Raw genomic sequence first — 12,961 nt, 5'->3', positions numbered from 1 at the left:
AGAAAATAAGGCTATTTACCAATTGATGGCTGATAGGGATTATGTAAGGAGAAAGAAAGGACAAGGTAGTCCATGGAAGTGTGCATTATGAAACTGAATGTGAAATGAGGAGACAGGAACTCATAATGGTAATTGTGCAACAGTAAATAAAGATAAATTAGGGAAAAGTTTAAGAAAAAAAATAATGGCTCATCATCGAATTTCACAAAACATTTACAGAAAGATACTTGAATCAGCTGCATAGGAATTCATAAATATGACCTAGCTGCCAAATATTCTGGGGCACTCGAGTAAAAAACAAAGTGCTGGAAGAACTCAGAAGGTCAAGCAGCATTTCTGGAGGAAGTCGGCAGACATTGTTATGGGTTGGAATCCATCTTCAGTCCAAAGCTTAATCTGTCCATTTTCCTCCACAGATACTGTCTGACCTGCTGAATCCCTTCAGCAATTTGATTTTTTTTTTTAACTCAAGATTCCAGTATCTAATCTCTTATGTTTCTTTTCTAGGGTATGATGCAATGGAAATACAATATAGAGGAGTGGCAAAAAGTGAGAACGTGACTGATAGTAAAGGAACAGCATTTGGAAAAAAAAAGAGCCTGGCTCAAAAGATCAGTTCTGGTGAAGATACAGAATATTGGGCACAACAATTGAGAGAAATCAAGAAATAATGGAAACTTGTGACAAAGGTAATGAAATAATAATGGGTGAGTTTTGACTGCATAAAGAGTTGACAAATCAAAATTGAAAAGATAAGTTGAAGGACAACTACATGAAATACAGCAGAATTAGATTCCTAGAACAATACATTGTGCGCCAAAAGGAAAACAAAAATTTGGATCTGATTATGTAATGAAACAGGAATAATCTCACAATAAGATATTCTCTGAGATATTTTCTGGTGATTATAACATGATGAATTTCACATTTAGTTTGGTTAATAAACTCAAATAAAAGCAATGACATTGGTAGGTGGATTAAATGGTGCCAGTATGATTTTTATGAAAGGGGAACACTATTTAACAAATTTGAGTTCTTTGAAGATCCAAACAACATGATAGATAAACTGTATTTGGATTTCCACAAGGCATTTGCAAGTGCAAAGGGATTTGGGAGTGCTGGTGCTGGATTCCCAAAAAGTTAATTTGCAAATTGTATTGGTAGTAAAGAAGGCAAATGCAATGCTTGCATTTATTTTGAGAGGGCTAGAATGCAAAAACAGGAATGTAATGCCGTGGCTTCATAAAGCACTGGTCAGACCGTATTTGGATTAGTGTAACCAGTTTTGGGCCCCATATCTGAGGAAGGATGTGCTGGCGTTGGAGAGGGTCCAGAGGAGATTTACGAGAATTATCCAAGGGATGTTTGGTTAACGTATTTATGATGAGCGTTTGATGGCACTGGGCCTGTACTCGCTAGAGTTTAAAATGATGAGGGGTACCCTCAGTGAAACTCACAGAATAGTGAAAGGCCTGGACAGAGTGGATGTGGAGAGATTATTTCCACCGGTGGGAGAGTCTAGGACCAGAGACCATAGCTCGGAATAAAAGGACGTACCTTTAGAAAGGAGATGAGGAGGAATTTCTTTAGTCAGAGGGTGGTGAATCTGTGGAATTCATTGCTACAGAGGGCTATGGAGACCATCAATAGATATTTTTAAGGTGCAGATTAATAGATTCTTCATTAGTATGGGTATCAGGGGTTATGGGGAGAAGGCAGGAGAATTGTGTTGAGAGGGAAAAAAAGCTCAGTCGTGATTGATGGGGTAACATTTAATGTATGGAAGATTGAACAACCATCAGAAAACAAAGGGTATGTTTGAAAAGATTATATTGAAATAAGCGATAACGTGGCTTTGCTCAGGGATTATCAATTATACTATTTTATTTATTACTGTAGAGAAGCTGGTTATTCAGCCCATCTAGTCTATGCAGCTCCAGACACATTCCCACCAGTTCCAAGACCTTTTCTACTTTCGTTGTAGCCTTGCATTTTATTCTGCCTCACACCCATTAACTTCCCTTTGTTATTCTATTATATACAATGCTGAAGTAATCTTTTGCATATGTGGGAAACAGGAGCATCCAAAGAAAATCTATGTGGTCATGGGGAGATGCACAAACTTCAGAATGAAGTTTCATATTTTCACATGTGCCGTCATATCACATGGCACATGATGTGATGGCACAAAATTGGCAATATAAACAGGAAAAGCTAATTGTCCACTATGACAGGAAATACAGAAAAGCAGAGTATGATTTGATATGTAAGCCTACTAAATGCTGGAATACAGATAACTAAATGTCCTCATTTAGGGAACACATTGTTGGCATGCAGGTCAAGTAATTAAAAGAACAATTGTAATGTATTTTATTGCAAGGGAATGATGGAATAGAAAAGCTTCATTACAATGGGGCTGGACTTGGGAGCCTAGATCTGGGTTACTATAAACAATCTTGCTCTCTCCATTTCAGGAACCACTTCCTTTGGAGGCAGTGCAGCAAAGGTATAGTTGAAAGATTCTTGAGGATGAAGGACATATCTTGTGAACACCTGTTCAGAATGGTTCCATAATCTCTGGAGTTTTTACAATTCAGAGGTGCACTGATTAAAACATTTAAGAATCCAAACTTGGCTGATGGAGGAACTGTCTGATGAGGGGATCCAAATGAGGAATGTAGTCCCAGGGTAATAATGAGAGGAGGAGAATATATATTTTTTTAAATAGGAGGGTTACAGACCTTTAAAATCCTCCAGACTAGAACATCGTGGATGCTGATCCATGAACTAGATTCAAATCTGGACAAATTTTTGGACTAAAGACGAATCAAGATATTTGTGGGATAGAACAGCAAAATATAGTTGGGGCAAAAAAAATTAAATCAATCACACAAACTTGCTGAATAACAGAGGAGGCTGGAGGGGCTGTATGGCCTAAGTCAGTTTCTTATGAAATCATACTTACAATACATTGAATGTGTGCATTTGTTAATTTGAATCTGAACATGAATGTGATCCTGAGGTGGAAATGCAGTCAGTGACAAAACAATGGCACTCACCACCGATGTCAAACAAAGCTGCCCACAAAGGTCTAGCAATCTCTGTGATATGAACTATCCCTTTTCCAGCATTGGCTGCCTTCGGGCATAAGTTCTAGGGGATCCCTAGTGTCCCGTAACATTATCCTCAAGTTGGGCACTGAAGGATTCTCAGATAGTAAAACAGCAAGGAGGAAAAACAAAAGAGCACATGTTTTACTAACATGTTAATGAACATAAAATGAAGATTACAAATATATACTAGATGAAGCTAGCATCGAAAAGAGCAAACATTTTAAAAATAGAATTTGAATGTTATTTTGAAGTTTACATTGAACAAATACAAGCCCCAAACAAAAATTTTTTTTTTTTTTTAAGTCCAAGAGTTTGTTAAGAAATAATGACAGCTTAATAACCAATTGAAAGCCTGTACCTCATGACAAACTGCACCATTTACAGATATATACAGTGATATTAAATTTATAAATTTTCTCAAGATCCTGTCAGATCATTGATTTTGGAAGTCAATGCAGGTCAAGATTGTAAAATTGCACATTCCACAGAGCAGGGTTATCACCGATGACAACTTCTGGATTTACATGTTTACAAGTCCACATATGTACTTGACATTTCACTGCCAGCTGCACAACATAACAGAAGCAAACTCCAAAGATGTTGTCTTCATTTCAACCAAATTTGGACCAACATGTACTACTTCAGCTTGGATTGATTTTTGATTATTGCAGGACTTGTATCCAACAATGTCAGAGTTAATCTTTAATACAATACAATAAGCTTGAATGGCAATTCTCATGGACATTACAGATGATGTTTTAAAAGAATTAATTTTCTTTGCAATATTAAATTTGAATGGTACAAGGCTGATAAACATTTAACTACAGACAATTATTTAAACAATCTTATTTTAAACGATAAAGTAAAATAAAGCCTTTTTTTATTTATATGAACAAAATCAACCACCTTAAATTTGTGTATGTTTCAGATATTTTTGCTTTTTTCAAACCAAAATGGTTTCTGAGGAAAGTTGTTTATTAGGAAGGCAATACGCAATGCAGTGAATAATATAATTGATAGAGTAAAATCTCACATCGTAGCCTGTAACGTTCACCAGATCCAGTTTGGGAGCTGGGATGAGATCCTGGCTGTGAGCCGGAGTTACTGGAGCCCGAGGAGCTGCCACTGCCTGGTCTTGGCACGAGTTTCTCTACCCTCTCCCACAACAGTCTGGGCTCTATGTTGCTGCAGAAAGGGAAAGCAGATAAATATGGAAATATTGCTCTTTGCAACTTCTGTGTGCAAAATCAATGCACATAAATTAAATTAATCTGAACTGTAGAATTTCATCTTATTAGCACGTTGGAGTGTATAGAAAAAGAAGAAATTTGTGTTTAATCAAAATATTGAAAGAACTTTTATTTTGATAAAAGTTCAATATTGACTAACATTCAACACAGTTTAATGTTTAATTTAATACACATTAGCAAACCAGCTGCACCAATTACATGTATAAATTAATAATATCAATAGCAGCATTTCCCTAATTGATGGAACAAAAGTTTCAATTCTGAAATGCAAAATATCTCCCTAACCTTCCTTACTATGCAGATCTCACTATAAACAAGGATGTATAAACAAGTCGCTGCCTCAAAAAGGCTGGCAGTATCATCAAAGACCCACACCATCCTGGCCACACACTCATCTCCCTGCTACCTTCAGGTAGAAGGTACAGGAGCCTGAAGACTGCAACAACCAGGTTCAGGAATAGTTACTTCCCCTCAGCCATCAGACTATTAAACCTGGCTCGGACAAAACTCTGATTATTACCAACCACTTTCTGTTATTTGCACTATCAGTTTATTTATTCATGTGTGTATATATTTATATCATGGTATATGGACACATTTATCTGTTTTGTAGTAAATGCCTACTATTTTCTGTGTGCTTAAGCAAAGCAAGAATTTCATTGTCCTACACAGGGACACATGACAATAAACTAACTTGAACTTGAACTTGAACTTGATGCTAAAATGCATAGTTATTAACATTGTTTAAAATTTCCTTTCACTTTTTAGTTTTCCAATATTGCCAATTATTTCTCCTTTACTTGTGCGAGTCTGGTTGTAAATTGCATGCAGTTTTAAACTAGTGCCTCGTCATAAGTAAATTCTGTTACCCATTATATCCCAGCAGAGGGCAAAAAGACTTGGTGAAGACAGAAGTTTGACATTAATTTTGAGTTCACTTTTACTTCATGTACTAAATTTGTTAAGTCCTACTGAAATAAATAACAGGATATTGTCAATTTATTGTAAAACAAATCAAACGTGTTAATGCAATCCTATCTCTTTGAAAAGCATATTTATGCCTTAATATGCTGATATTATGCCCATTTCGTCAAACTTGAGTATCTCTGTATCTTGAAGTGAGCATTCCGTGATTTATTGCCAGAATTAACAAACCTTGTCCCCATCCAGCTGTCACTGGTTGAATATATGTAACAGTACAAATCCATCTTTTTTTCGAAAAATGTCATGTAAGTGGGGTCTCAGTACCTCGAAGGCTGCCTACATGCATGATGTACAGTTTATGAATAAGATCACATTTAATAAGTGAATCGTCATATATATCAAAATCCAAACCTTGTGGAAGTTTTTGGACCACTCTGGCCACTTGACTGACTATTGGCTTGCAATGGAGAATCCCGACGAGACAACACAGGGGATCGAGGCGTTGGTCTCACTGGAACCTTGAATAGAAAAACAGCATGTTACTCACGCCGGAAATATAACAATGGTAAATCAAATAAATAACATCACATAAATTTAATATGAAATCCAGTCAAAAAAAGATAAATAACTGATATTAAAGTTTAACAAGGCTGTCAATGTTAGAGAAGATGGGGGAATTGGAAGGAGGGATGTGGCAAATTTAAAAAAGAGAATTGATTAAATATAGTTAAAATATTAAAAATATTGGTTATTTAAAGTTAACATATAGATATTTAAATAAATTTTTTACACACTGCAGCCTAAACAGAAGACAATATGTAGAACACAGCTGTTTCATTAGCAACAAACGTCATTTTTAAATTATGCAAATTACTGTTCGTGCCTTAATTGTTTTGATACCAAAATTAAAACACAATTTTATATTGTCCATTATCATTGCTTGATTAAACTCAACCTTTTTGAACTAGATATGACAGAAACCGTCTCAAACTCTCATTGAGATTTTTAAATCAAATCAAAATTTAGTAGCAATTTATTTTGAGCATTGCTGGTTCTGTTATAGTGGAAGATAGACAGTAACAAATAACTTTGTCTGCATAATGTGTTGCGATGCCCAGGAGGTCAGACTATACGAATAGAATAAGGAAAACTAATGATGTGCAGAAATTGCCAGCTCTAATACAGACAAAAAGAAAGAGCAATTGTTTCTAACTTTACCACCTCATTACTTCTATTATCACATCTAACCTAATGTTTTGCAGCCATGTAAAACTGTTAATCTCTTGCGTGCCTTCTTTGCAGCACACCAGCACCCAGTCCACAGGAGAGACTCTGAAGTTCTAGTCATTAGCCACAAGGGACATACCAGGTGAAAATGCTATAGTCAAGTCAATACAATTCAATACAATTTATTGTCATTTGAGCCTCAGTGAGGCTCAAACGAAATTCTGTTTCCACAGCCATACAAACAAAGACAATTCCTAGACATACACACAATTTAGTTCACACAAACATCCATCACAGTGAACCTACTGTGATGGAAGGCAAAGTCTTTTCTCTCCCCTGTTCTCCATGTCTCTCCCGATGTCCAAGCCCCAGGCGGGCGATGATAAGTCCCACGGCCATTTTAGGCCGTGCCGGGCGATTTACGGCCCCGCTCCCGGTCCAAATGTCACAAAGTTGGAGCCCCCGGCGGGCGCTGGAATGTCCCACGGCCATGAAGCCGTGCCGGGCGATGTATGACCCCGCTCCGGGTCGTTCCAACCCCGCGACACGGGCTGGAGAAGTCGCGTTGCGGGAGCTCCGGGAAGCGGTCTCTCTCTCCACCCGGACCCGTGAGCTCCCGATGTCCCAGTCCACCGGACCTGCGGCTGCGTTGCTGGAGCCTCCGAGCCCCAGGAGTCGAGTCGCAGCAGCGAGTCACCACCGCTCCCCACGCTCCGAGGCCGGCCAGCCGCACGATGGTGAGTAGTCCGCAGCTCCACAGTCTCCCGAGCCCCCCGGGTCGTTCAGGTTGGAGGCCGCTCCACGGTGCTAGGCCCCAACGACAACGGAGACCCGACAGGGAAAAGGTCGGGTCTCCCGGACAGGGAAGAATTTAAACAGTTTCCCCCTCCCCCCACATATACACATTTAAAACCAATATTAAAAAACACCAAACACTACATTTAACTAGACAAAAAATAAAAAAAAGACAGACAGGCTGTAGGGGCCGCTGCAACGGGTGAGTCGCGCCGCCAATCTTCAAGGGATCCAAGTCAAGGTGGCAAACAGGATCCAAATGTGGTTTGAGAATGGGAGAGAGTGATGATGGAGAGTTGTTTTTGTGATTGGAAATAAAGTGATTGTTTTGACATATACATTATGATCAATAAATTTGTAGATGACAAAAAAAGTGCTGCTGAAAGTGAGGAGGATAGTCTTGGGTTACATAATGATACTGATCATCTGGTAAATTACGTGATGCTGTGCGAGATCAAATTTAATATTGGCAAGTACAAGATTATTCATATCTAATAAGGATGGGACCTTCGAGAATATTAAGGAACAGAGACACCTTGGTGTACAATTCCACAGATCCTCAAAGGTGTCAGCAATCCTAAATAAGGTAAAGGAGGCATTTTCTATGCTGGCTTTCATTAGGATATTTTGGAAAAATATTTTAACTTAAACTTCACTTGAAGCGGCAATTTTCTTCTGCTTACACAATTAGAAATGACGTTCACACAAATATCATATGTACAATCTGTACTTTGGATGGAGCAAAGGGAAAAATTATTAATTCACAGTACAATTTGACTTTCTATACTTAAAACTCTACCATAAATACCAAAAGCATTTTGAATTTATTAATGGTTGGAAAGTACACTAAGAAAGCTTGAAAATTGAGATTATAAATTCAAAATTGCATAATATTTTTGACCCATGGTGATTTTCAGAAAATGTCTAAGAAATTACCGTTTCTGTCCACTGTCCAATGCAGAGGCTAAACTGTTAACTGGGAGCAAACGTAGTTAGATCAACAGGGGCATCGTATATGCTGTAAAACTATACCTGTGACTCCATGGGCCGGTGTAATGCAACGGGATTAGATTCAGAACTTCCGTTTGAAAATGATTCTGATCTTGAAGGCACTGGGGGTTCCAAAATGTTGCTATTCTGTTTTGATTGTGCTTGAGGTGAGCCCTGGTTATTCTTCTTAAATCTTTCATCAACCTACATGCAAGATTAAAGTTAGGTTCATAACTTGCTACATATACAATTCTATCAAATCGGAATGCAACCATTAAAATAATTGAACATGTACAGAATTTCAATGAAATCGCTGCAAGTACATCGACTAAATTCCTGAGTCACACTGATCTGCCAAATCCCTGGTATAATTTGAGTGAAGTGACCTGAACAGAGGAAATAATGGGAGCACTGCAATCAATTATTCTATAGTGCTGGATTACAAAGGAAAACTCACGTTCAGCATCCTGTGCTAAAACTGAAAGCATGAACATTATACAAGGACAGGAATGAGCTTGGCTAAGATGTCCTCCACATGCAAAAAGCCCACAGCTGTGACTTCAGTCTCTCAGAATATAGTTGATTTCTTCTGGTATGTTAGCATTCATAGCAAAAGGATTTGAGTATAAGAGCAGGGAGGTTCTACTGCAGTTGTACAGGGTCTTGGTGAGACCACACCTGGAGTATTGCGTACAGTTTTGGTCTCCTAATCTGAGGAAGGACATTCTTGCCATAGAGGGAGTACATAGAAAGTTCACCAGACTGATTCCTGGGATGTCAGGACTTTCATATGAAGAAAGACTGGATAGACTCGACTTGTACTCGCTAGAATTTAGAAGATTGAGGGGGGATCTTATAGAAACTTACAAAATTCTTGAGGGGTTGGAGAGGCTAGATGCAGGAAGATTGTTCCTGATGTTGGGGAAGTCCAGAACAAGGGGGTCACAGTTTAAGGATAAAGGGGAAATATTTTAGGACTGAGATGAGAAAAACATTTTTTACACAAAGAATGGTGAATCTCTGGAATTGTCTGCCACAGAATGTAGTTGAGGCCAGTTCATTGGCTATATTTAAGAGGGAGTTAGATGTGGCCCTTGTGGCTAAAGGGATCAGGGGGTATGGAGAGAAAGTAGGTACAGGATACTGAGTTGGATGATCAGCCGTGATCATATTAAATGGCGGTGCAGGCTCGAAGGGCCGAATGGCCTACTCCTGCACCTATTTTCTATGTTTATGCCCTCTGATGCAAGGTGGAACAAGATGAGGAGAAAGGAACACTTAAGTAAATCAGGCATTGCTTCATGGAAAGGCTTCCTGAACCTGAGACTTGTAGACCCTATGAAATTAACCTGCCAACATTTAGCGACTAGTATCAAGGTTAGGAAATATTTATTCCATCTGACAACAATCCGGCTGATACCAGATTCACACAAGGCAGACCTAGTGGAGTGGCAGATGCACTTTCCAGAAAGAGAACAATCGACAAGTTGTCTTTTTGTAACAATTCATTAACTCTTGTCCTAACTATTGTACTTACTGCCAGATCCTTGGATAAAGAATTGTATCATTCAACCAATAATTCTGACTCTACAATCCCTAGATAGGTCTCATTTGGAGAACACGCCACTATAGTATGGGTACAGCAACTGAAAGTAACTTTTGGTGGAACTTGGCATTTTATACATAAAATACATGGCCTCTGCTCCAACAAAATAAAATTATAGATTTCATCACCTCCTTCAAAGACTCCAACAAGAGTCTTCTAGGCGAAGTAAACCAATGCCAGTAACATCCTGAAAAATACTAGAAACCACTAACAAAGCATGGAAGCTACTGTGCAGTACACTTTATTTGTGAAAAGTAGCAAGCTAAAGGAAGAATGACACCGCGCAGCAGACGCACTGGAATGTACTGCCTGAGCGCGGTTGAAGCTGGTTTGTTGGACTGCAGTTACAAAAACTTAAGGATGAACATGGACATAAAGGGCTATAGGGTTGGTTGATGGTTAATAAGGAAGGATGCCCACTGGTAGGCATGGACAAGTTGGGTATAATGTCCTGATTCAATGCTGCACATTTCTATCAATAGAGCAAAGATCTGTACCTCTAACACCGACCAGAAATTCAACAGTGAATGAAGAACATAGAGGTTCCAAAAACATCCCTCCCAAAGGTGTTGCCCAGTACAACAGTGGAGGTTAAAATACTTCTGCATTCTCTTAATCTCTACATTCCTAATCTCTACATTCAGTCTCCTCCGTATCACATTATAGTGAGGCTAAGAGCACTGGGCATGGTAAAAAATTAAAGTCCCCCAACAATGTTCCTGAAGTGATATTAGAAAGACTGCACCCGGACACCGCACATCTTGAGGAAATGCGATTCCTCCTAATGGATAAATCAGACCAATTCATAACGAGTTGGTCTCCATTTGTCGTCTTTTTGGAATCATATGGTACAACACAATTGTAAAAGCTAACTGTTTCAGGACTGGACGAGGGATGGTCAAGATTATAAACAATGATCTCCTTACTTCTTTTCTTTATGTCTTATTCTCTTTTTCCTATTTTCTTTTCTTCAACTTTCTTCATTCATTCGTCTTTTTTCTTTCTCTTCACACACTATATATCTCACGTCTTTCTATCCTTTACTATCTAATTTCTTTTTCTTATTCTTATCTTTCTTTATTATAACAAAAAAAAAATAAGAAGCTGTACATAAAATGTATTATGAAAATATATATTAGGCACTTTGGTGCCATATGATTGTACTTACTTCTAATAAATAAAATATTTAAAAAAAAAGAAAGACTGCACCCAAAAGTTATGCATCAACCTTGCCACAGTGGGTTTAGTATTGGTACAAACCTGGCATTCAACTGACAATGAGGAAGATTACTTGCGTAGTTCCTGACTACAAAAAAAAGTTAACTCAACCATTAACTACTCTTACAATTGAAGCGACTGGAAGAAACATAGGGGATAAATAGTTACATCTGAATTAGATAGGTAGGAAGGAAGGAAATTAAGCTGTGAAGGTGACAGAAGGAAGCAACACAGAGACATAACGAGTAGATATGAAAACTAAAGAATGAATGTGGGGAAGTGTAAAAAGTTCCATCTCAGCAGAAAAAGTAAAAAGTATTTAAATGGTGAGAGGCTGCAATTAGATCCCTCCAAATCCCAGAGGGATCTAGATGCCCTTGTGGATGATTTGCAAAAGGAGAGGATTCAGGTACAAGAAATAATTAGGAAAGCTAACAGAATAGAGTCATAGAGTGATACAGTGTGGAAACAGCTCCTTCGGCCCAATGTGCCTACACCGACCAACATGTCCCAGCTACACTAGTCCCACATGCCTGCGCTTGGTCCATATCCCTCCAAACTTGTTCTGTCCATGTACCTGTCTAACTGTTTCTTAAATGTTGGGATAGTCCCAGCCTCAACTACCCCCTCTGGCAGCTTGTTCCATTCACCCTCCACCCTTTGTGTGAAAAGGTTACCCTCAGATTCCTATTAAATATTTTCCCCTTCACCTTGAACCTATGTCCTCTGGTCCTCGATTCCCCTACTCTGGCCAAGAGATTGTGTGCATCCACCCAATCTATTCCTCTCATGATTTTATACACCTCTATAAGATCACCCCTCAGCCTCCTGCGCTCCAAGGAATAGAGACCCAGCCTACTCAACCTTTCCCTATAGCTCACACCCTCTCGTACTGGCAACATCCTCATAAATCTTCTCTGAACCTTTCAAACTTAACAATATCTTTCCTATAACATGGTGCCCAGAACTGAACATAATACTCTAAATTTGGTCACCAACGTCTTATACAACTGCTACATAACCTTGCAACTTCTATACGCAGATAACATCTGTTGGATTGGACAGTACAGATGTCCTTATTTAAGGACAGATGTTAAAGAACATCAGTGATCAATACCTGGATTAGGCAGATTGACTTACGAGGAAAGATTGGATAGGCTGGATTTGTATCTGCTGGAATTTCGAAATGTGATGCTGGGTGGGAGCAGGTTCTTGTTTATGCATTCAACTGCTCAGAGTTGTCTCTGAGCTGTAGAGTGTTGATTTCAGGTAGTAAATAATGATTTAAACTAAATATCTCTTACCAATTGCAAAGCATAGGTTGATAGTTTTAACTTCCTTTGCTGCAGACTACTTTTTAAACAAACGTCAAGTGAAAATTATCTCTTACCTCCCTACTCCTATCTGTTGCTTCAAAATTAGGCTTAGGTTCAAGAGCATGGTAGGATTTATTCCTTTCCTGCTGTCTGTGGTCATGTTGGAGCAACAGAAGGTAAGCTTGCTCTTGCTGTAACTGGCGCTGCAATCTCTCGGCTTGTCGCTGTTCCTCCATCTCCCGCCATTTGTATTCCTTTAAGAAAAGGACATATTATTTAAAAGGCAGCAGGTATATCAACAAGTTTACATACTTCACCAAACAGACATGCAAGTATTTCTAGTTGCAGAAATACCCGCACAGGTAATTTATGTATTTCAAAAAGTCAAAAACATGAAGCAGAATTTACAAATACTGCTAATTCACAGGCCATTGTGCAAATGTGCTGTTGATTCACAGAAAATATTTGAATGAGAGGTGCCAGCATTCAACCTTGAAATATCATACCATCAGTCAGGAAATT

The 12,961-nt window shown here is 38.6% G+C and overlaps 1 protein-coding gene across 10 annotated transcripts in view; it reads right to left on the bottom strand.

The window, feature by feature from the left end:
* Window positions 1-12,961, bottom strand: part of map4k4 (mitogen-activated protein kinase kinase kinase kinase 4) — a 298,343-nt gene that overhangs the window by 39,286 nt on the left and 246,096 nt on the right. For all 10 annotated transcript variants that reach the window (XM_033022583.1, XM_033022586.1, XM_033022589.1 and 7 more), the window contains 4 exons: window positions 12,514-12,693; window positions 8,342-8,503; window positions 5,699-5,805; window positions 4,147-4,298 (listed from right to left, as the gene is read on the bottom strand). In XM_033022583.1, coding sequence (XP_032878474.1) covers window positions 4,147-4,298; window positions 5,699-5,805; window positions 8,342-8,503; window positions 12,514-12,693 — 601 coding nt within the window. The remainder of the gene's footprint in view (window positions 1-4,146; window positions 4,299-5,698; window positions 5,806-8,341; window positions 8,504-12,513; window positions 12,694-12,961) is intronic.

This window comes from Amblyraja radiata, chromosome 6, assembly GCF_010909765.2.
Source record: "Amblyraja radiata isolate CabotCenter1 chromosome 6, sAmbRad1.1.pri, whole genome shotgun sequence".
Taxonomy (NCBI): domain Eukaryota; kingdom Metazoa; phylum Chordata; class Chondrichthyes; order Rajiformes; family Rajidae; genus Amblyraja; species Amblyraja radiata.
Note: the sequence above shows the minus strand (reverse complement) of the source record. Positions and strands in the feature narration are given on the sequence as shown.